Source organism: Anneissia japonica, unplaced genomic scaffold (assembly GCF_011630105.1).
Source record: "Anneissia japonica isolate Jap-2015-1 unplaced genomic scaffold, ASM1163010v1 scaffold287716_len795978_cov209, whole genome shotgun sequence".
Taxonomy (NCBI): domain Eukaryota; kingdom Metazoa; phylum Echinodermata; class Crinoidea; order Comatulida; family Comatulidae; genus Anneissia; species Anneissia japonica.
Genome location: NW_022756589.1, coordinates 729,597 through 755,742, shown reverse-complemented (window position 1 = coordinate 755,742; position 26,146 = coordinate 729,597). Strand labels below are relative to the sequence as shown.

The window sequence follows — 26,146 nt, the reverse complement described above, 5'->3', positions numbered from 1 at the left end:
AATTCGCCATTTTGTTTGCTTCTTTTTGGCAATAAAGAAATATTAATCAAGAATCTTACCGCAATATGTTCCTTGGTTATTAACCATGGCTGGTGGGCTAGGATCTTGATCACTTCATACAAATCTTTTAATTTCTGTGGTATGTTATTGACACTTTCAAGCCATTTTGGATCACCTCCCTGGCACAGGAATTCCTTCTCCTGAAGCCGGACAACATAGGCACATCTGTGTCTGGCAGCAGCCTGTGAACCCAAGTGATATACTATGACTTAACAGGTCTATGAAATATCATTTTACACCCACTAATACAACTGTGTAATGCTCCATTATACTAATTGAAACCATAAACATGTCAAATTCCATACAGTACAGCGGGATTCCATCCAAATATCTCGTGACCTAAACGTTATTGAACAGAAAGCCATTCAAATGTCACGTGACGTCGTTGAATGTGCTATCCATAATTTTACTGTACTTTCATTTAAATTATCTTCTCTATCTTGAAGGTGTTAAAGGCAACAATATAGAGCTAACTACTTCACATCAAAGTCAATATTTATCGCCATAGTTTCAACCATATTAAAATATATGTTGAGGTGTTTTTGTAAAGTGTATAGAACTAATTTGTTCTACATCAAGTGAATATTGATATATATATATACATATATATATATACAGTATATATATATATATATATATATGTATGTATTTTAACCATTTCATAGACTATCATACATTTTTTCACATTTTTAAGATATTGCACAATGTACAAATGGAATATTAAAATATATTCAAATTCAGCCTCCAAGTAGGAGAGTATATAAAATTCGATATACATAAATATAAAATATATAGAATAAAAAATGGCAAAAAATTCAAAAAAATGGACAATATACAGTGTACAATAGACAGAATAAAAAATGTCTACTATCCAGAATTCTTGAATAATTCAAACTTCGATTTCAATTCATTCACATAACCTTAATAAAGGACAATAAAAATATAAATCAATCATGAACATCAAAACATACAAGGGGCAGAAAGAATTAAAATCGAACATCAAAGTATGACGAAAGAATACTCAATGTTGTAAATCAGCGAGGTATGAATTAATTTCACTTTCATTCAAGCTAATATAAACAAAAACTTTTAAAATATTTTTTATGTATTTAATTGTCTTCAAATCATCAATTTTTACTATTTTTCTATGAGTAGCCTATACCTAGCGTGACTTTCAGCCTTGCATTATAGAAGAATTCTAAAATAAAATTCAATATATGTGCGGGGGTAGGAGGTGGGAGGGGAGATTTGTATTCACAGGAAGCAGAATGTATTGTTGTTTATTGAACCTTCGAAAAAATGAATGACTGCTAAGATCATCAGATGCCTTTGGCAAGTGGGTGGATATCGACTTACAGTGTAATTAAACAATATATTTAGATTCCGAATAGATATTCATTTAAATTAAGTGATAACTGACAAAAAGAAAAAAAAAACATTTGTCACAATGACAATGTAATTAGTAGAAACCTGACATACAGTAGTATTATATATGAAATGGATCATTTTCAACTATTTTGTTCTTTCATTTTCATTTTTTTGTATGTACACATACAAAATGTCTGATTTGGTAAATTTATGGAACTGTGTTTGATAGAAGTTAAACTAAACTATATTTAATTTTGAATGTATATTAACTTTAGCTGATATTAAATAACAATAATTTTTAGGCCAAAGGTTGAATAACTTTTCATTGGGCCAAACTAAATTAATGGGCAACTGTTGCAATTTACCCACGTCAGCCTCACCATTGTTGGGGGCCAAGCTATGAATTTGTTTATTGTAGACACCTCCATGGTGATAACTTACATTCTTCAGAAAACTTTGTGGAGTTGACCTAGTGGTCTTTGACAACCATACAAAAATTGTAACAGATATACACAACCTAGCGGACTTTAACTTCGGAATTATCATATTGGCCATTTTTCAAGAAGTCTAGACTACATTTAAATAATGAAATATAGCAAAGAAACCTTGATAATACATTATCTCCTCTTTAATGGTTTCTTCCCGTAACTACATGATGGCTTCAATGATGAAGCTGTGGCTAAAAGAATTTGACATTATAAAGTGTTGCCCTCGTTTACTTGGCACTGTCATTTCAAAGTTGGCTTTATTCCAAAATTTGTGAATGATTGCATCAGCAAAGAAGTTAACACACTGTAGTTCCTAGCTGCAAAATAATATACAATCGTCCACATGTGTGTGATGTTTCCAAAAATCATCATTCAATTGCTATACCACTAATACCAGTACTTGTAGAGTTGGACCAAACTAAACATTGCTAAATTCCTAATATTTTAAACTTACAGCCACTATATTTATTATTAAACGATTATTGCTATTATATTACAATGCGTTTAATAATACTGTAGCAGTGTATCACTACCACAATTATCATATCATTTAAATAGTTTTAACATTTCATCAGGATACTGTATAAATTACTGATTTGTAAAGTAGTTTGTAGTGAATGCAGATATTGCAAATATTGGTAATGGTACAGTTGGTATTTTAAATTAGCAATATTCAGTTTTTTTTTAACTGTATATAATACGTAATGAGATTTGTAAGGTGCAATGAAATCCTAGTTACCATCCAGTATCACATATCTTAAATGTTTAGTTGTATGAATCGTATTTGTATTTTATTGCAAAATATTCATACACTAAATTGGAAATATTCATTTTTTTTAAATGTGATTCAAAAGTAGTTATAACATTGCATGAAATCACAACTTGTGTCCAGTACTATGTATCTTAACTGTAGTTCGCATAAAATGTTTTTGTATTTCAAATTGTCAATATTTGCATTCTATAATGGCAATTTATTGTTCTTTTAAGTGTTTCAAATGTAATGTCAAAGGGTTTTGCGAACATTTTATAAAAACAAATATTCTTCCAAAAAACCAACTTTTACGTTCATATTATGGGCAAGGAATAAGCACTATAGAAGTACCAAGTAACACCAGTATTCGTTTGCCTTTCCACAAAAATCAACAAGAGAAGAGTATTAGAGTTATAAAACATATACAACATGAATAATGATAAAGAAATTTTTCTAGTCTTCCAATTTGCAAACCTTACCAAAACTGCAATGTAGTGGCGGTAGTCGTAGGACAGGGGGCCATCACCGCGCAACATAAAATTATGGGTCCGTTGGAAGGCGTTTAAATATTTTGGATGAAGTCCAATGACCTGCGTTACATGGTCTAGACGACTTGTTTGAATGAACTGTTCTATATACATTTGTTGAACCTACAGAAAAGAAATGAGGTAACAAAATGAAATTTATAAACTATCAAATCAAACTTCCTTAAAAAAAAAAAATTGATATATTATTTCAGATGTCCTTAGTTAAGTAGATTTATTTCAATGGTGTTTAACCACTTCCAATAGCGCAAGTATTTAGGGCCTATAAAAATACATAAAATATAATGATATTCATCATTATAGGAATATTTTGTCCTTCATTTTACAAGGCCCAGCACGGTACAAAGGTCGTCTAGTCAGTCATACCTCCATGGGCAAACAGAGGAAGTATAACATCTTTTGGGAGAGCATAAATATGCAGGATTACGTAGTTATATTTCAGTATTATAAGAAATCTCATCTGTAAAACACTCCCAATGGTATGCACATTAATGAAACAAATAAAATTTCTTTTTTATTTCATTCCTTAGGCACGACTGCCAAGGATATGGCAATCAGTGAACTTAATCACTATCCTACGTGGCATATCCATTAAACGACAGGGGACTGAATGGACCAATACACCGGGGTAACCCCCTACTCTTGTCAAAGGATGTACTGGGTTCTTTAAAGTGCACACGGGCCAAAAGCGTACACTGTACCTACGGTTTAAAGTCCTTATCTGAGAAGACTTGTTCAATCAACGGAACCATTGGCGAGTGAGCCGTTTGAACCAGCGCCGATATTATAGCTGAAGGTTACAGTGCCCCTGACTTAACCGCTCGGCCAATAACTTGGCAATAATATTCAATTGAAAGTTTATAATTTCCTTAAAGCTCTCTGACAAAAAACAGTTGTATGCCCATATATAATTAAGATGTGCCTGTATATGGCCATGACGTGATGATCATATCTAAGCATTTTTTTTATGTTGTTGTCAACACAATTTTAGTCTCGAAAGGGCTTTAAAATCTGTCCCGACTATGAAATTTTCTTTAACAAAAAACAGTTGTATGTCCATATATAGTCATGATGTGCCTATATACGGGCATGATGTGATGTCATCATGACCATATCTAGGCATGTCAAGGCCAATACACAAAGTAATTCAAATATTGAAATTAAATTTTAAAGTTTATCAGGTCAACACGAACAGACTTATCTAGTATTGTGTAAAGATTTGACAGCATGGTTGGATGATCAAAGAATCGCTGGATATTAAATTGAATGTTAACTCTTCCGTGAAAGTGTCACCCTATCATATAACCTAAAATTAATAGCTTCCATTTCATTCATTAGTCCTTCTTCATTAAAATGGCCTCAATCCAAAAATAAGCCTAATTTTACACTCTTTTTTTAAAGAATTTCTCAAGGATTATTTGTCAAAACAGGATAGATTACATTTGCTCATTAGAAATTCTACAAAAAAAAGATGTTTCCGCAGTTCCGCATCATATAACCTTATTATTAATATTGGTTAATGTGGTTAATTTGATTGTATTGTTCTTAAGAAAAAAAAACAAGAAAGTAACAGAATCACAACATTGAACATCCTGATACTATTCCATTAAATTAAAATTTTTGCCTTTGTTTCTGTTATTATGAAATTTACAAAAAAAAATTTCTCAAATAAAGAAACAAAACAATTTGACCAGTGCTGGACTCGGGCTGAAATTAATGAAGTGTACACAATTTTAAAATAAACAAAGAGAAGTTAACAATGAATGGCAGACTTACCTGGTCATCATTATGATTTCCTGTTTGTTTAAACTGAAAGATAAAATTAGAAAACAATTGTTACAACATGCTTGTTAGTCTAAACTCTAAACGAGTATTTCAGAGGATTTAACATCAAGTACGATTATAAATTTATTCACCATGCATACTTATTATTCACTTCACATTATCTGTTCTATAAGGCGACAATTTTTTTATTCCTTGTTTTGCGTACTTATTATCGGAGGAGGGCGGAATAAAAATAAAATTTTGTTTCCCTATTTAGCAAATCGTTTTGACAAAATCATCCAGATGGAGGAGAAAATAAAATATTATTGGTGAATGTAAAATAGGATGGTTAAATGCTTTAAATTTATATAATTAGAAAGAAGTATATTTATCTTTAGAGATTTCAAGGCAGTGGAGGGCGCAATAAAAATAAAGAAAAACTTCTATTTTTTTGTAAGAATGTGCCCTAATTGGCCAAAAATAAAAAAAATTTTTTATTTGAAATCATCAAATATTTGCAGTTAGCGGGTTTGCTAAACAAGGTTTAAAAAAAAAAAGTCTCGCCTAAACAAGATAAATCTGAATTACCATGAACACACAATACAACTTACACTACAGTCTTTGTAGAAACAAGAAAAAAAAACATGATTATAACAGTGACACTTTCACTCAAAAAATATCCTAAGAAAAAATTCAATTATAAAGGCTACAATTTAAAATCAAAACACTAACAAGATTCAAAAGTAAAGGTACAGTTTGAAGAGATATTTACAAGTATTTGATTTTAGCACAATTTACATTACATAATAAAAAGAAAACATTTACAGCCACGAGATATTCTCCCGATAAATCACAAAAACCAAAACTACTTTTCCAATCCTACAGTACATGTGCACTTCCATTAACAACTAAAACCTAGAAATGTAATGATCTTACAAATGGAAATAATCCAAAAATATAGAAACTATAGTATGCCTTGTGAGGCACAATTCGTATTAAACAATACATCACCAAGCTAATGCTGACACTGAACTTCACAGATTACCGTATATAAGCCTTTACCACCGAGCTGGATGTAAGAGCCAACATGCAAAATGAATCACAGATTCTCTTGGTAATATAACAAGTGCGTTGCATAATAGCGAGTTACCTTGAAATAAGAAGTAGCATATTTGCTGATATAATTCAGCAGATCATTGAGGTGCACCGGAGCTCCAGTCATTGTGTGGCAAGAGTTACTCCGACAAAGTTTCAACAATAACTAACAGTCTCAGAAGATTTCGCAAGACTTTGTTTAGCCTCAAGAGTTGGAAGGAAACTGTCTGTGAAACTTATCGAACAACCTTTTTTATCTCTGAACAGTTGTGATACGGAGTTCTGCAAGCCATTCTAAACAAATGTTGAAGAAATTGTGTTGGCATCTGAGGTCTTCTTGGAGACATGCTCTAATTGGTGACTCACCGGAGTCTGTACAACTCTTTGCCGAGATGCATTGTGTTCAGAGCTGGCCCGTGGGTATGTGCATCACTCAACGGCAGTGTGGTCAATTGCGCAGAATTTCACATGACATGGTTGAGCACGGCAGCCCAACATCCACATGGAATTAATCATTGTTATTGTTTATTTTGACTTTTCAGAGGGAAGCACGCACAAATGTACAGTAACTATTACTGTTTAAAAAAAATAAAAATGAATCATGCGGTTCGTCATTAGCAGTTTCCTTCCTATGGAGTCTTGAGACTTTTATGCTATTTCATATAGATTATCTAGACTGCTTAATGTTCCAAGAAAAAGGAAATTCTAGTTAATTACTATTTAAGAAAACCTAGCAAATATAGAGTAACCAATGGTTAGTTTTGATGCTGCGCAGATGGCACACTACCACCCTCCTCATCCAATGCTCTTCATTTCTTCTGGCATGGAGCCAAGTTCATTAGATTTGTTATATCATATCCTACTTAAATCAAGACAATGAAAAAGAAGATAGTGCTCCTAAAAAAAGAAAAAATACTTGCGATGAGCAGATACAAATAGCCGTAATTAATAATTACACTACAGTATGGAAAAAGTAGGAAACTTGCTCAACCTTTCATTTATAGAAAATTGGGTGTTTTATTTAAATAAAATAACCAACAAAAACATGTATGATTAGCTAAAAGCTCCATGTAAACAAAACATCCAACCATTTTACTTCTAAATGAAAACAACCACACCTACGTTTGAAACGGTTATGGAAACAATTTAGACCACACATATAATTCCGACACCTGGTTGCAATAATTTTCATTCTTTTTTAAGTGCTGTTTATAAACCATAAAATTCAAAGAAATCCTGATCCGTAAAAATGTAAAGTTAATTAACTAACCAATTAATTATATTCATATTGTTATTTATGGTATGCAAAGCAATATAGGTTCATATTAATTAATGACAGTTAATTAGCTTTCTGGAGATGATCCCAGCGTAGCAAACATTTTTCATAATCCGAATACATAGATAATATATACACCATAATATTCTTCATGTTTATGGCACTAACTTATATTATTCTTGCATTTCATTACAATTTTAATTACTTTCATTACTCCCATGAAATTAGCACTGCTATACTCCACAAAAGCTTAAGTATAATTCATCATAGCAGATTTTCTTTCTAATCTCCATATAATTTAAATTCATAGCTTTGTAGATTATACTTTGCATTTTATAATAAACTGGAAAATAAAAAGGAGAATATAAAATTTAAAAAATCATATAACTTTCAACATAACTTGAGTTATTTGGGATGTTTACAACTTCTTTTATTATTTTTCTATTCTGTATTTTTTTAGTCATCATGATTGTTCCTAGATTTCAGGACAAATCTGGTAGTGTGTAAAATGTGGTCTATATTGACTGGCAGGTAGAATGTGCTCATTCAGAATGACTGGCTTTCTCTTTGATCAGCTGATTGTGAGTTGGATCACTTCCAGTATCAATGAATAAACAATGTGATTGGACAAATAAGTGGGTGTGAGTGAGGCTTGGCTTTTAAATCACAGGGATAGCTTAATCTACTTGGCTGGGTTTCAAGAAAGCAAGCCAAAATGAGATGGTATTGAAATGCCATGTTATTATACATAGAGTAGTTAAGATTCCATAAACCTTTAAAACAATTTGAAAAATTTAAATATAAATCATAAGGTATAAAATAATCAGTATCTGTGACACTGTATAGTAGGCAACATGAATTTTGCAAAATGCTGTATGATTCTAAAGTCATCCTTATAAAACGGTAAAGGCAAACAACTTGAATAAATAATGCATGTTTGTAGGCATACAATAATGTTTTTTTCATTTTAATTACTTTATCTATTTATTAAATTTACTCTTTTGAACATGCATTTTGATCAGTAGCATTTGTTAAAGCAGTGCATTGAGCTTAACTATGCTTAAACCATGCTAGACCTTTTAATTGAATATTGATATTTTTCTTTCATAGAATTAGTTTCTTTGCTCCCTTTAATAAAGGAAGAGAGAGGCAAGAGACTTGTTATTTAGTTTAGTTTATTTATTAATTTGTGGGCGTGCGGAGACTACAGCGTACAAATTTTCCAGATTTACGAGACTTGGGATCCCTGATAAGGCCCTATTAATGACAAATTGTTCCATTATAGAATTCAATCACTAATGCCCAATATGAATAAGCCTAATTCCTTTCTAAATTCAAACTTACCGTTGTTGGTAAGACCATTAACATATTTTCCACTAATGAATATAATATATTCCCAAACAGGTCATTGAAGGAACCTGCCATTTTGTCCTCTTCTGAGAAGGAGGGTGTATAATCACTGTGAAGCATACCGCAGTGGATACATAAAAGACTGGGCCGATGGGCAGATGTCGGCGTTTATGCAATCATCATGTCAGAGCTTTGTGATAGAGGAACTACAATTATATTCACTATCTTTTATAAATTCTCTTGAAGTGTCTCCACTGATTGTCTGTTATCATAATGAACTTCGTTCAGACTCTTCAGGTACTGATAAATATATAATTTGCTATTGTGTAGCCATGCAGAACAACATCCCATTTTTAGCAACGATGTGATTGGTTGTCAATCAACGGTAATCTTGTATTAATGTCAATAAAAATCGGTGCAGAACTTTATGTGGTTTGGAATTTTAAATACTAATTTGACAGATGTAATGTCAACCTGCTGTCTTTCATGTAAACACACCTGGTTCAGCACAATGTTTTAATACAATACACCTAAATAGCATGTGATAACAGTCACAGAATACATAAATTCAGTTTGACAGAAGATGATGTCAAACATATAATTTGCAAAACAAAGATACATATTCAATGTCGCACATGCGTTTTACTGATAAGATAGCATAGGAAGAACTTTACTGCCCCATTATTTAGACTGAATATTGCATTAAAATTCACACGAAAATGTTATACAATTCTGTATTAATATACAATTTCGAAAAATTCACAAGTGTTACAGGGAATAATTATTACCTTCAAACAATATTGCACTTTTAACAAAATTTGTCAGATTTTTTTTTTTTACTGCAATTACAAATATGAGTAAATTCTGAAAGGATATGATGAACAAATAATACAAATAATTAACAGATGAAAGGATATGATGAACAAATAATACAAATAATTAACAGACATATTGCAGTGCTTTCAATTCCTTGATGATGCAAAGATCTAGTATGATGTCACACATAGTCATTGCACTCACTAAATTTTCGGCTAAAATTTAGCATGTGGTATGGGACAAATCTATATGCAGGTTAAAGCAATTTTAACTTCCAGAGAAGTGCTCTATTATTGGAAAAGGAGTAATTTTATGCATTTGAACATACACTTTACAAGTGACACTTTTTAAAATGCAGGTATAGTTCATCTAAACTTGTTTTGGCAGCAAAAGCTGAGCTGCTGTCCATCCACCTCCTTGCAAACAGCTACACTGCCAAGTAGAAGAGGAAGTGCCTGCCAAGGATGTTAACAGATGGGTTAAAAATTTGCACAAAAGATGTGGCCTGGATGGATGAGTGACATATAGCATTGTATTATTTTACCATTAAATTTAATGCAATTGAAATTTTGAGAGAATTACATATACACTGGGACTACAACATATACAGCTAATGCAAAGATACTTCTTTATTCAGAAATTACCCCGATAAAACCATGCAAGATAAGAGTGATGCCGCAGCCGCCATCCCATAGCAAGTAGATTCTAAACAATGAAATATATTATGTGCAGAAAATGTTTTTTTAGTATTCAAAAGTGAACCTATTTATCATTTTAAAATTGCACAATATTAATAGTAAGCCAGCAACACGATTATAAACAATTTCAAATATAATAACCCTATTTATTTGTTTCACTTTTGTTTATCTTTCCAATATATGAAGGCAATGCCACCAAATTCAAGGTACAGTATAATCAAAGATTACACAATATGATAGCCAGCAATATAATCACCCCCCATTGTTGTGCTGAAAATCCAAGGGTTCCCTAAAACTTTAAAACAGCTGATTGTTTGCTTTCCGTTTTTGGAAACAAATCAACAGTTTAGAACCTCGTCTTATTTCCTTCTGGAATAATATTATATATTGAATAACACTTGTCACTGAGCCAATATCTGCTAGTGTTTTAACATCTGGCTTTAGAAATAAGTCATTGCTACAGAAGTCAGTCAACTTTTTTTTAAGAACCTTGGCATACTTATGAAATTAGAAGGTTAAGACCATCACAAACATGTCATTTTTTTTCAAAGGAATCCCTAATAATTAGTAACATCAATTGGGTTACCCCTTGAAATATTGTATAAATAAAAAGATTTTGAATATAAGATATCATTTTTACAAAACTGATGTTGTTACACAAACATTAAAAGTTGGACACTAGCACAAAAATAATAATTTAAATTAAGCACAAATTATGTCTGCATGCTTTTGTAACTGTAAATTATTATGCAATGTTTCATATAGATCTAGTTCTACTGTAGCTATCCGAAACTGTTCAAGCTATAACACGTTCAAAGTAGTTGCAGTATCTTCCAATCTAATGCTAATTTGCATACAATCCATTCCCAGTACAGTGCTTGATATAAGGATGATGGAGCCTGGAAAACTGTGCACACAATAGTCTGTATTGTTATAAAGATTTTTATCATCATTCAAAACAGGTCATAACAGGTTTGACAGTTGAGACCTTAGTGCAGCCATCGTGACCTTTATTCCAGGTAGCAACACAGAATTAGCTAATATGATGAAAATACTAAATGGTAGATACCAAATAAACCTACATGTTTCTTGAAAGGGTTGGAGGAATGTTTTAGAAAAAAATATTTTTTTTGTCGTAAATCTAAGGAGATGGTAATTACACATTCACAATATACCCCTCTTTAGGTCAAGGGGCACAGCTTGTTCTACAGTTGGTAATCGATCCCCTGCCCCTCGCTGGCGTATCTTGGTTCTTGAACATGCAGATACATTTGCACTAACCTCTTACATCACACTGAGGTTATCAAAGGTTAAACATCCTGATTAAATATTATAACTTCAAGAACATCAATTAACCGTCAGATAACAACATTCATTAGCAAAAACTGTAATAAACAGCCTAATTAAGGTTTAGCTAATGTATTTAGGAACAGGACTATAATGTAATAAAGAAGATAATTGGCAAAAAGAGGAATCATCAACACTGCAATAACAGATGAATGTATTAATTCAGAATGATGTAAACATCATCGCAAAACTCTAATAACCAAAAAACACATTAGCTTACTGCAAACGGCCTATTGCCAGATTATAAGTAACATTTCCTGAAAACAATAACTGCACAATTATGTACTTTTAGACCGTAACAATGGCACACCTTACTGATAACAATTTTAATTAAAACTTGACAAATTTTGTGATGGTCATTATAACACATTTTCTAAAAGTACTCTGTATATCCCAGGCTACACTGCTTAGATCATTATCTGGTTAAAAAATTAATTTTTCTAACAAGCAAAACACCTCTACTCTCTAATCATCAATATGAGACCTACTTTTTAAAGCATAACTGGTTTCATTAGAACAACAGTATACTAAACAGGTTCTCTTTACACATTTATTATACAATATAAAAAGCACATGGCATTAGACAGTACATTAGGCCCCAGTACTTTTTGTTTCAAATTTGTGTAAATGTGACATAGAATTTTCAAATAAATATGACCGTAACACCTTATAAAAATTAACTGATACAGATATATTATGATGATATCTAATTATTGATAATTAATATTAATTTTAGGATGATTTGAAAATTCTGTTAAATTTTAATGTACTGTATTAAAAGTGTATCAAAGTATATTTATTATACTACACATACATCCATATACTGATGTGTAAAATATACTAGACTTACTTCAAATTTACTATACCTACATTAGGCCCCTTATTATGACAGTAAAACATTATAATTGCTATCTTATCTCAAGACATTACAATAATTTCTTTTTCCTTACAATATTTTTGTACCAGCATAACTTCCTAACAAGCGAATTAGCTTCTCATCATTAAGTAAGAGCATTCAAATTTGTCATTGATTTTGAATAAAAAAAAGTAAACAAATATCAGAAATACAATACTGCTAAGGAAGTGAATGGGGTAGGCCTACAGTACTACCAGTATATTTAGACTTGTCAAATAATGATTGAAGGTTATGACATATGCTTTGTAGAAACATGATTGGCAAAAATGAATGACAAATTGCCAAGAACGCTTTACTTTATCACCTGTTAAACTGACAAGATCATTACTTAACAGTTGGCAATTTAAATGCAAGATGGCACTGTATCTCAAATTAAATACCATATTATAAATATGTCATTTAGGAAAATTATTTTAAAAAAATAATTTGATAGTGCAGCATGCACTTTATGCACTGCCTCTGTGCTTTCGAACTAATCATGAAATAAAAGTGCAAGAAAAATGCGACAGACTTTGGAATCTTGCTCCCCGAAGTTGAGTCAGCATTGCTCTCTCTATGTGGTTGTCTATCATAAATATTCTACATGAAAACGATACATTATACAACACACATGGTGTGTGTCATAACTGAAACCAAAAAATAGTCCAGATTGACAATTACACTAAAATCAAATTTTGTACATTGCTCTAGTTATTGTAAGTACTGTACCTCTACCAACTTCTCTTGATTCAAGATGTTTTTTAATCTTTAATAAAGTTTATCACTACTTCAATAATATTAAAAAGCCTCATACAAAGGTCTCATAAAAAGGCCAATAAAAATTTATTAGATTGACACTTTTAACCTAATACTGTATTTTGGGAAGTGAAGGGGAGAATAGTTTTTCTTTTTTCACAAAAACAATATTATTATCTTAACTTTCAACATATGGTTAATAAAATTGATTCATTAAAAAAAAATGTATTTAAAATAAACTTTGGCACAATAATTTAATTTATTAACATCTATATTTTAAAACTTTTGCACATCCCCTCTCCTAGCCTGTCCCACCACTGCATCCATAGTTTCCAAAATTAATATTCATACTCCTCAAGTTGGTCTGAATCGGTGTTAATATCAACATAATGACTAGATTGGAAAAAGGTGACAGCCAAATAAAAGGCCGTAAAATAGAGTTAAGATGAGAAACCAGTTTTTTTCCCTACTTGGCCACGGTATAAAAATGATATTGGAATAATAGACAATACTGCATTAATGACCATGGCTGAGCAAACCTATTAGATATCATCAATGCATCATTCACATGTCAAGGGTCAGTGGAAAATTCCATTGTGTAGAGAACATGTATAAATATACGGTAATTGGAACAGCTGATATGACTAAAAAAAAAAAAATCTCTTGGAGTGTTTGTGGAAACTTTTAAGTTTATCAATAAAAAATTGATAAAGCACCTTCGTTTAGTTGTTATGGAATTGGAATATTGTGCTCCTTTTCCTTGAAATGTATTAGCTGCTAATGTACTTGTAAATTATAATTATTATACTTACTTAAGCTGTCCCTGTACCGTTGATAAACTAAAGTGAGTCTTTAGCAAGTTCTGATTCACCTTGATATATATCTATAGGTTTAAAAGTAGCTGAATAGTCGATGGCCACCAAGTTGTATTGCCAAAGAATTCAAGTTTCCATTTATAAATACATTTAATTTTACTTCTAAAATTTTTTACAGAATTCCTTACCTCTTTGTGTGGAATGAAGCTGGTAGCACCTTCGTTTTGTTGTCGTGGAATTGGAATATTGTGCTCCTGAAAGATAGAAAAATGCCCATCCTTAATGCATTTGAAACCATGGAAAAAGTCTATTGCAAATAGACAAATGGTAACAAAACGGAAAACATATGGAAGAACAAATTTCATTTTGGTTGAAGTTGAAAAACTACATTGCAATTCCTAGTTGGAATTGTTTTCATCATCATGAAGATGACAGATTATTAACTACATAAAAATGATACATTCATTATTAAATTATAAAAATGTCTGTTAATATTCATGGTTAGGAACTAAATTCTAAGTAATGCAAAAAAAGAAAACATGAATACAAGATATAGTAAGAAAGTTCAAAGTTCAAAAGGAAATACTGTAAAAAAAAAAATTAGATTTATAAACCAGATGTTACATTGACAATTCTAATTTTTCACAACATACAAGAATGATTTTTCCTGGTGTACTTTAGGAAACAAACAGAATTCTCAGAAAAAACATCTATGATTGCGTCAAAAGGAGGTGAATTTAATGACAAATAGATCAAACATGCGCAAGTTACAATCTCAACGGAAAAGCTAATAATTTCCATATTTTTTAAATAACCTTCACAAAGTGACATGGTTTTCTACTTATTTGCATTACTTTATACTTTTTCTTCATTTCTACTTTCTTTTTGCTATTTATTATTTTTTTAAGCTCTCCCACTTTTTCTCAGCTCTCCCACTTTTTCTCAGATCCCTTTTCTTAATTAATTTCTTTTTCTCTCCTATAACTTCTCCCAAATTAAACAACTCTCATATTTTTTTTCTCACATCTGTTCAGATATCAGAATTTTCTTATTCATATCTTCTTATCTAACATATATTTTCACATTGCATAATTCATATCCTCCTTTTCTTATATCCTTTTTAGTCTCTCATTCCTTTCTCTTGCATTCTTTTCCCTCACAATTCACTATTCCATTTTCTTTTACATCGACATCCCTTTCTCTCACATCCTTCCAAAATACACTGGAGATATCAACTTACCTAACTTTACCATAGCAAAATAGATGAATTACATAAAATTTTATAACTTTTTATTCTAGTGACGTAAATGATAATGCAATTAACACACATTGATTATAATTAAGAATGACACTGCAAAATATCATTGAATAATTAATCCTGTGCAATAGTCAAGGCTTATGGTATTACAAGTTTTCTCTACAATAGTTGAACTGTTGCCACAAAAACTGCTACGCTGGTCATCGACCTTAAAATGGACATGAGGACAAAGTGCTTTGCCAAATACTGTAACTGGTTTGAAGTAAAGAAAACAATTGATTGCCAAAGAAGTGCTTCATGGCTGTTTCAAAATGTTACAAATCAAAATTACCAGTATATAATTTTAATAACATTATATTTTTTATATTTTGGTAGTTTATAATGAAAAAAAAAAATCTCACAACAAAGTCAAATCCAAGTACATTATATTTCATTGACCAACATTTAATATGCTTATAATAAGCAATTTCAAAAGACAATTCATTTATATAATCTTTCTGTATGATAACCATCTACATTGTCTATCTTTTAATTTCTATATAGATACAGCATTATGCTTATCTCCTACGGAGTAACCTCTATTTTGAAAGGGGCAGTCTTGAAAAGCATGGCTTTTCTTATAGCTCGTTGACCAATATAGTGTTTTCTTTGCTTAATAAATATTGGAATACAAGGTAACAAGAAGTAATACTACCTTATCTAAAGAATGATTGCAGCTTCTAAATGAAATCTAATACAAATTCAAGTCTATTAAACTAAAGGCATGACCAACTATTAATAAGTTGTAAAGTATAGCATAGCCTTCTATATAACATAATTTGGTAAAAATACATCATTATCCCCCAAGCTACAGTTAATAAACGTATCTATTTACATAAAACTTGGATGTCCAAAAATAGTACATTAATTTATATTTAAATACTGGTAATTACTCCATGTTTAATAATAATTTTATTTATATTATATCTATCTGTAATCTGTATTACATAGCCCTACACAATGCCTCTATGGGTTACACACAAGGACTGAGAGAACACTGTATAGCATAGCGTTTTGTTAAAATATAATATACAAAATCCATATTATAAATTATCTAAGATAGATAAACCGTAAATTGCTATCTTCTCAATATATAATCTTAAATTTTCCAAAATGTACAATACTTGTGTTTAAAATACTACAAATTTTTTTAAAATTATATATAATTAATATAATTTTTAATAATACAATTTTTAATAAAGTTATATTATTTTTTAAGCATTTAAAATTCTCCTTTTGTGCCTCATGTAGCAGAGTCTCTTGTTGAATGGCCTTATCACATTGAATATAAAATTTATCATTATTATATACAGGTAAGATAATATAATAGGCAATAGTTCAGATAAGTAGAGATTACTGAGAGAGCAATAAAACTATAAAAAAAAGGTTAGAAAAAGTTCAGCAAATCCTATCATAATAATGTATGCAAGTTCAGAGCTTTTGCTTGGTTGTTGAGATGTTTGCCAGAGGTCTGGGTTCTAGCCTTTCATCATTTTTTTTTACAGGTTACAATTTATATTTTGAAGACTGCATGGTCTAGGAAGTGTACATTTTTTTATGGGGCAAGTTTCCAAGGGCGGGTTTTCTAGGGGCGAGTTGACTGCCAAAGAGTGTTGCCAAAGTGCGAGCCAGCGTGTTATTTGATCACAAGTACGAGACATATAATAATAATATAATATCTCAAGTGTGTGAGCCAGCGAGCCATGACGTCACGACAACAGATAGAGACGTTAGCCAGTTGTGGGAGGTATCGGCTGAGATTTGTGGAGTACAATTCAAAAAACAACTATAGGTCTAATAATGAATTATTGTGATGTTAAATAGACAAAGTTAGCTATCAAAGAGCGACGTTGTTTTTCATTGGGACCTTCGTCTTCAAGGCTAGGCCTATACCATCCTAGCTAGTCTAGGCCTAGTGTAGAATAAGGCTAGCGCCACAAGCGGACGTTGGTACGAGTAGGTTAGTCTACAAACGTCGCCTAAAGTAATTGATTTTACCCGGCAGAACGAAAGAAAGAAACTCGCTTTTCAGTCGTCTTAGGCACTCGTTTTTTGACAAACAATGACCTTTCAGAGGTCAAATTGCTGTCAAGAATATGAATTGGCTGCTTCGCAGCAAAAATGTGGTTTTCTATCTAGGAGAGATAAAAATTGTGGTTTTTTAAAATTCAAAGTATTTATTGTGGTGTGAGGCAGCAATTTAGTCAGCACTACCACAGAAAAAAGTGCTAACACATGGCCAAGTTTAACAAAAAGGATATACACTTAAATAAGTAAAAACGCCAAATTAAATGAGGCATAAATCCGACAAAACTTTTAAACAAGAAATTAGTATATATATTCAGTTAGATTCTGATCTACAATTAATAAATATAAAAATTCAGAAAACCCAATTGATCAAATTAAAATTTAATAACACTTCATTGCGTCTTATTTTTAATTAAAATCTGTCTATTTTTAAATCTAAAAATGCACTAATTTCCAAATATTATTCACGGATATGAAAAAGAAATTAATAAAATTTATGTACATAAAGATATAAAAGTTCCATTTATAACCAACTAATAATATTGTATAATAAATAATGATAATTTTATTATTGTTTTATTATAGTGGTTTATACTACCTAAAATTGAAGTGTATATAATAATAATACATCAGTGAACAGACACAACTGCAGTGTATATATATACAGTACAATACCTGCATCTTCCTTAGATTAGCATCAGCAAGATCTAGGCTATTGACATTGTAATCAACCATGTCTTGACTTTGCAGCATCTCTCTCAATTGCTTCTCTTCCTGGTAACATACATGTCTACCCATGATTCTATCAAACTCACAATCAACTACCTGATCCTTGTTACTATTACACAGACAAGGTGGCATGAACAAGGTTTGGTCACACATCATACCGATCACAAAATGTGCTTTTGTTTCTTGTTCCTGTTTTTACCAAACCTATTGCATCACCCCACTCAACAGCTGACTAGACCAGCTTCCATTCAGCATTTCAACTCAACTGTCACTGAATGGAATATTCCCCTCATGCATATTCATACCACCTGCAAGCAAATCTTAACGCTTCACTGCACTTCACCTCTAATTATTACTGTTAAATTTTGACTATGTACAGATAATATCAAATTTAAATGTAGGGATCTTATAACATATTGGTCTCAATATAAAACTTAAATTGAAATTCTGCACTATAGCACTTTACCGTTTAATTAGTATTCTATATTTAAATAAAAAATTACTCTCCCTACATAAAAAATGGAATAGTCCATATGAGGTGATTCTGATCATAGAACTTCAATGTAAAGAGGGAATATTTTAGCAATGATGCAATAATAATAATATGGTCACTTGTTAAACTTTATGTCATTATTTGCAAAATATGTCACATAAATTTATATAGTAAAAGTGATCAGGAAAAATATTTGGGTTTTTTTTTAAATTATTTATTTTCGATTAATTTTAAAGAAACAGAAATAATGTGAAATTGTCAGCTCTTTTAACAATACAGTCCATTTTTTCTCAATTCAACCTAATATAAAATGTTCCAAATTATAATTATTTTGTAAATGTTTTAATTACATATTTTTTATAGACAAGAGTGCTAACCCAACACAAAAAAATTAACATTACATTAAAAAAAATAATACAATACTATTTTAATTTAGTATAAATAAAAATGTATATAATTATATTTTTTATTGAAACCTTTTAAGTTCAATTACCTAATGAAAAATTCATAATTTTCTTTCTCACTTTAAGTATGGATGTGTGGGTGTAGGTCTACTACTACGTCAATATGAAGTATTTATATCCTTCCATTCCAAAACACATTACGTATTTCATGGCGGATATTAAAAAAACAGGAGAAGTAGCAATTATATTCCTGTAGTTGGCACTACAGTTAACATGTTCAGGCTGGTATGGCAACTGTCTGTCCACAATAATTGAGGGTACACTAAACATTACATTTCAAAGGAAAGTAAATGTTAACTATAGAGGGGGTAGTTCACTTCACAAAAACACCTAAAAATGTGTATACAGTACTGTAGTTATTATTCTTTGATTGATTTAATATTGACACATACTCTGATACAAACAGGGACAGATTCAGGATTTGAAGCAAGATGTTCAAAATTTGTCAAAAAAAAAAAAAAAATGAAAAGGGAGGGCGTTCTCAGGAAATTTTGATTCTTAGAAGGTTGGAAATGTGCTTTCCCAAATTAATGATTGTTAAGTTATTTTAAGTAAGTAAATTTAAGGTTCTCCCCCCCCCACCCCGCTTGAAAAGGTGATTTTTTTTCTTATTCTTGATAATGTAAACAGGCCTAATACTGTATGTTTGTATACATAGAGAAAAAAAATGAATAAAAAAAAATATTATTTCATTCCGATCCCGAAAGAGGTATGCTGCCAATTCAAATGATTTGCTTTCAGTCGCCAGTTATAACATGCGGAATTGTCCATCTGTGTTAACACATATGATACATACAACGAATACATAGGCCTAGCCTAGATCTGAAGAACATACTTTGGTACAAAAACAGGATTTATGATGACAAACCTTGGTTGAACCAAAAATAGTGTTTTACATTTTACCGTATTTAATTTAAGGTTAGGCTCTAGCCTATCCGATCTACGTAATTACGCCTAGGTGGGCATCCCTTATTTTTATCTATGCCAGGACCAAGTATTTTTTTTATATCAGAGGGGGTTCGTCAAAACCTCACTGGATCGGCTACTGAAACACACATAGGTAAGACATTTTTTTTATAGCTAATATTTACTAAACAATCAAGTGGACAGTCACTGAAAATTGCATTCTGCTGTGGACATTTAGTTGCATTATAAATTCGAGCCATTTCAAAATGGCGACAAACATTAAACTGCATATCAAATACATGACCCTCCACAAACTAAAGAGTTTCATAGAAAACTTAACTCTTACCAGAGCTTACGTTAAATACTATAATCTCATTACTTGAAGTTATCAGTTATGAAGTAGGCCTACTTGCTCTCTCACAAACATCAAATCTCAAACGTAGTATGTACATATTTTGCTAATACTATAGCAATATAATCAATATTCCATTAGAACACTTGGTAACGTAAATATCTTCATCAGTTTATACAACGATGATTAGATTTTTGAGAAAAACTTATTGCCCTGCATTATTTCTATTTTTCTTTTACTTTTTTATGTACTTTTCATTTCTTTTCCCTTTTCTTTTACGTTCTAAGTATTTCCCCATTTCTTTTAATTCCTTTTTCTTTCCTTTTCTCTTTCTTTTTTTCTTTCTTTTCTTTAAGTTTTTCCTCACACAAAATAATATTCACAATAATTTAATTAAAAAATAATTTAATAAAATTTACAATAATTCAAAAAATAAAAACAAAACATGTGTGGATGGAAGTCAGTAAGTTCAAAGAACTTACTGACTCCCATTTAAAATAATGGTATTAATAACAATAGGTCGATGAATAAGTTTAAAGAATGTTCATTAAGTTTGACCTCTTTTAAAATAGCAGTATTATTAACAATAATCGGTTGAACATAAAATAAAATAAACTAGATACATCAAATTTTATAAACTGAGGTAAAATAATGATATAAAAATTAGTTTTAATAAACAATAAATATAACAATAACAATTACAGCAATAAAAGTAATAATAATAGTTATATTAGTAATAACTGCAAAAATAGTAATGTTAAATGACAAGCAAAATGTTTAAAAATAGAGGTAAAATTTTAATTTAATAAGTGCCAAGAATAAAGCTCGACAATATGTCAAGTTACTAGACTTTACAAAGATCAGAGAAAATTAGTTTTAAAACTACAAATCGAGGGTTTAGTTTTAAGACTAGCTAAGAGTGAGTTCCCTTACTTTTCAAATATTTATATCTGTTAAAATCTTAGGTATTATTAATGACATCATTGTCTTGCTCCAACATGTCTACAACGTTCTTGATGACATCAATACCATATTGATTGACCTAGATTTATCTGCATTTCGCTGCTCATACAGAAAAAAATTGAATTAATAATTCCGCAAGATTCTATTTAATTTCATCTTTCTCCCTTTATCATTTTTCTCGGTCAATATTTAATGTACCATAATGATCGTTCAATAATAAGTATGATATTATACTTCATTCATTTTCAAAATATTTATTTATTATTATTACTATGATTATTCTTGTATTATACACATTTAATATAATTAGATGTGAAAGTAGTTTGTTGAATTTTGTAATTTTAATAAATTTATTCTATATTCAGTTTTCAAAATTTTAAAATTAATCATTAAAGTAATTTATCAAATGCAACTTTTAAATTAAATCCAATATTTTCCACAATTCATTCTTACTATTTCAATCTTAACGTATAGTTATATCAACAAGATAACAAAAGCAACAAGAAAAACAACAAATAAAAGCAACACAAATAGCAAAAATACAATAACACTAGACTTAAATTCGTCACCGATGAATTAGGTGATCCGCAAGATCTGATAGTGATCTGATAATTGGAGAATGATTGATCATAAGAATAACCAAGATATGACACAAAAAACAATGTCATGTCAATTCATGACTGGAAGAAAATTCACCTCCCATAGACATAACACCTAAACACAGCAGATTTTGACTTGCAACTTTTAAACAAAATTTTTGACCATAATGGCATCATCAAAATGAAAAAGTAAAGGACACATTTAAGGATATTCAAAAATCTGTATGTTAGTAAACTGTTCCCAACTTTTTCGTCAAACAATACTTTTGTGTCTTAGAAAAATCATTTCTATATTAATATATCAATTTTTTCCCCTCTGCAGCCTGACTTTAAACAAGAAGTTCATGTTAAAGACTTTAAATAAAAACACTGAAAAATGAATAAAACTTCCCTAACAACTATACTAAAATGTAGATATAAATTTAAATGGAAAAATAATAATACTGTAGCTAAGATGCATTAACATCAAGATGATCAGGAGATGAATTGTAAGAACGATTTTCTGTGACGATCATGTTGGGACTGTGGCACACATTACATAAACCCGGATCTGTTACATTTATGATGATTTACTTAATTTCCCTACAGTACATGCATCCAGGGTAGATCTTTATCACAAGGAAAACAATAATATCAATCTTTTGCTTAAACTTTCACATAATTCCATCTGGTTTTTATATGGATTAACAATATATTTATCAACATCAAACCAAACACTAATGTTGATTTATATATGTTGTTTGTGCAACTCTCATAGCAAATGATGCCAGAACATCAACATGATGAAGACTAAATCATGTTGGTGACAAGATGAAAGCTTACGTAAATCCACATAGATCATGTTTCGTTTTTTATTGATCAACTTTTTATATCACTTTCCATATCCTTTCATTATTTATTAATCTTAAATTTCAATTCTAAAAAAAAGTTATGAACAATAAAGACTATGTAATATATACATAAGATATCATTTAATAAGTGTTAATTGCATAAAGGTCTATATCAGAATGTACTTTGTACCAAATAAACGTATTAATTTGAATATATTACTGTGTTGAATGTCAAAGAAAAAGTTTATGACTACTTGCGCTCAGTTTCTACCCTTTCTATATCTTTATATCTTGTGCAATGATTGAATGTATGCAAGCAATGGAATATCCAGAATTGGATGAGAATAAAGTTTTGAATCTTAAATCTTTGATTACATTTTTTTTGGAAATTGTGGGTAAAATATGAAACTTCTACGCTGAATCCACAGAATTTAACATGTTAGCTGCCAGTGACGAGTATACTCGCCCACAGGGTGTTGCTGAGGGCGCGAGGGACGAGTATACTCGTCAGAATCGGGGTAACATTCTAGCGTATAACTTCTTTGTTATACATTGTAAAACCACAGAATCGACGGCTGGTAGTTCGGGGAAGATACACCTAGACGATAACGTACATATGAAGTATTATGTTTGTTGTCTTATGTTGCCGGTAGTACACTCGAGCGGCACAAGTGGGGGAGGGGGGCGCCCTTTGAACATATACCAACCCATGCAAAAAGCAGAAGAGATAACTCGCACTTGGCAGTCAATAAAACGTTCTATCAGAGTGTCGTCGACGAGTTTACTCGTCCCCTAATATTTTCCCACCAATTTATTACACATCATTTTGATGATATATGACTAGATAAAATTTCAAAAAAGTATGTTTGTACATGTAAACTTGTTTTGGCACACGGGAAGGAACCTTAAAAAAAAGGTCTGGCCGTCAACATGTTAAATACTATAGAATATATCAGTTTGATATGCGGGTTATTCCTGATCAAAATTAATTTCAAGTTGTATCCATTTGGTACAAATATGCGGGTTATTCCTGATCAAAATTAATTAGTTGTATCCATTTGGTATTAGAATGGATATATTTATTGTTAACTCATTAGAGTATCATTAAAGTTCAGTAGTACAAAATATTATAGTAATTTAAGTAGATGATTATTTAGCTATTATGTTTAAGCCTAAATGTATTGATTGTTGTGAGAATGGCATGTGGATATTAAGGAGATTCTTCAGATATTGATTCAGTTTGCTAGTAATCCTCAGGCTCTGTTTAATTGTATATTTTACCTGATTTTTTGTACTGTATTTGTCATTGCATGAAAAAAAAATCATATTATTGGGATTAAATACATAAACCAATAATTAAGAGGATTAATTTCAAATTTTATTGTAAAGATACAGTTAATTGTCTAAATCTGAACAAAAATATTCTTACAAAAGCATTTATAATTTTACTAAAATTCAACAAATTTTACACTGTACCTACCTGTACCCCATCCATTAGTAAAAAGCGTAGAACTCGAGGCAACATTAACTACTGCATAATTATTATTCTAAATCAAGGCTTCTTAAAAAATGATGTCTAATGCAAGCACTTATATTTTTCTCCTACGATAGATACTGTAATATAATCGCTGCACATGATTAGAATGTCTAAATACTTATGATCATAAAGCAGAGAATTTTGAGTCTAGTGATCCCACTTTAAGACCCAATCTATGGTAGGCACTCTACATTCCTGCGTTACTTACACCAACTTAATATGCAAGAAGATTCACTTGTAACTTGTCAGGCAGCCTGGATAGCTTTAATGATCTATACTTGCTCTTTTGATAGATGCTGCACTTTACACACAAATCATGCATATCATTCTTATGCTCCTGAAAACTTGTACATTCTTTCAATGATTTCTTCAGAAGTTAGCATACTGAAGACCAGAACTACCACCATTAAGCACTCACTCTTTCACTTTACAATAAATAGGATTACCGACAATCAGCATTAAATTATTCAGGTACCTTTCAAAATCCAACCAATCAGAATTGATATTGAATAATTGTGAGAATTAAATTACCATATATAATTAAATCAATTTAATATAATGGTATGAAGTTATTAATAATAGTAATGGCTAATGTAAAGTTAATTGGAAAATTATGGAATAATAAGAAAGTCTAATGAGGTATAGATGGAAAATGATGGATGGTAAGGATTTAAAATTCGAAATGTAAGAATAAAGAAAAATTAATAGACAGCTCAATCATTTATGAGATGCAAATTGTGGAAAAGAAAAAAATGCACTTGCATTTTGATAAGAATTGTATACCGTACTCGCGCGAATAAGCGCCCCGTTTGAATAAGCTCCCCTCTTGAATACCCCAACATTCTTGTCATGAGCCATGCTCTCTTGACGATTACTTTTTCTTCACCAAAACCATTCGTTTATCTTCGATTTAAAAAAAAAGTGCGTCTTGAATTTTCCATAAGCACCCCTTCAATTTTCATCTATTTCCATAAGCGCCCCCTCAATTTCCACTCTGTTTTCATAAGCGCCCTGTTTGAATAGCGCCCCTCAAATTCACGCGAGTACGGTAGTTAGATAAAGGTAAAAGAATAATTCATAACTTGCAGTGTCATTGTGCTGAATTGTGTATGGGCTACTACCTCAGCCGCCGCAAAGGGCCGCTTCTAGTACATGTTTACATCTTTCCACGTCAGGGGCTGAATTGAACCATAGCATCGGAGTAACCCCTACGCTTTTGAAAGAGTTAATGGGTTCTTTAAAGTGCACACAAGCCAGATGTGTACACTAGACCTCCATTTTAAGACTTGGTTCCAGCACATGAACCCTATGCGAGGACCAGCTCGAACCAGCGCCAGTGTTAAGGCTGTAGTTAGCGGCCACACTTTTGGTAGATACTGTAAATGTTGTTGCACTGTTGAATATCCAATTAAGTATTCAGCTGTGAATGAATCTCTACATTATGGAAGTGAGGCTCCATAAACCCGGTTTCACATGAGGCTAACAGACTGCAGTTTTTTGAGAGAAAATATTGGTTTTTGAAGGATTTGAACCCAGGATCCTGGAATTAAATGCAAGCGACAATACAACTATGAATATATATATATTTAGCTTCAAAAGTATCAAATAAATTTAATTTATTTTTAGGGGAGTAAATTTATGTGACAGTCTATGATTGAATATCAGAGTCTATCTTTTTAGGTCTTTCAGAAAAATCCTAACTGCAACTTATTACATAGCCAATGCATACAACCTACAGAGTTCACATTCTTGGTTTGAACTATTGGCATTATTTAGTTCAAATATAGAGTACAGGTTTTCAAACACTCTAGTACTGTACCAATGAATGAAGAACTTCAACTAGATACAAAACATGACACCATGCCACTACCAAACTCTCAATTTGACGTTGCATATATATTAAAAGCTACAAATTTACAATACT

At 31.0% G+C, this 26,146-nt stretch overlaps 1 protein-coding gene across 4 annotated transcripts in view; it reads right to left on the bottom strand.

The window, feature by feature from the left end:
* Window positions 1–26,146, bottom strand: part of LOC117124263 (sestrin-1-like) — a 56,374-nt gene that overhangs the window by 9,499 nt on the left and 20,729 nt on the right. The window contains exons 1-5 of one of the 4 annotated variants that reach the window (XM_033270421.1): window positions 18,025–18,332; window positions 14,213–14,278; window positions 4,989–5,021; window positions 3,147–3,317; window positions 60–242 (exon numbers count right to left, since the gene is read on the bottom strand). In XM_033270421.1, the coding sequence (XP_033126312.1) occupies window positions 60–242; window positions 3,147–3,317; window positions 4,989–5,021; window positions 14,213–14,278; window positions 18,025–18,234 (663 nt within the window). In that variant the 5' untranslated portion in view covers window positions 18,235–18,332. Of the gene's footprint in view, window positions 1–59; window positions 243–3,146; window positions 3,318–4,988; window positions 5,022–6,126; window positions 6,275–8,691; window positions 8,954–14,212; window positions 14,279–18,024; window positions 18,333–26,146 lie in introns of those variants that run through there. The other 3 variants (XM_033270420.1, XM_033270422.1, XM_033270423.1) reach the window with 3 other exon arrangements.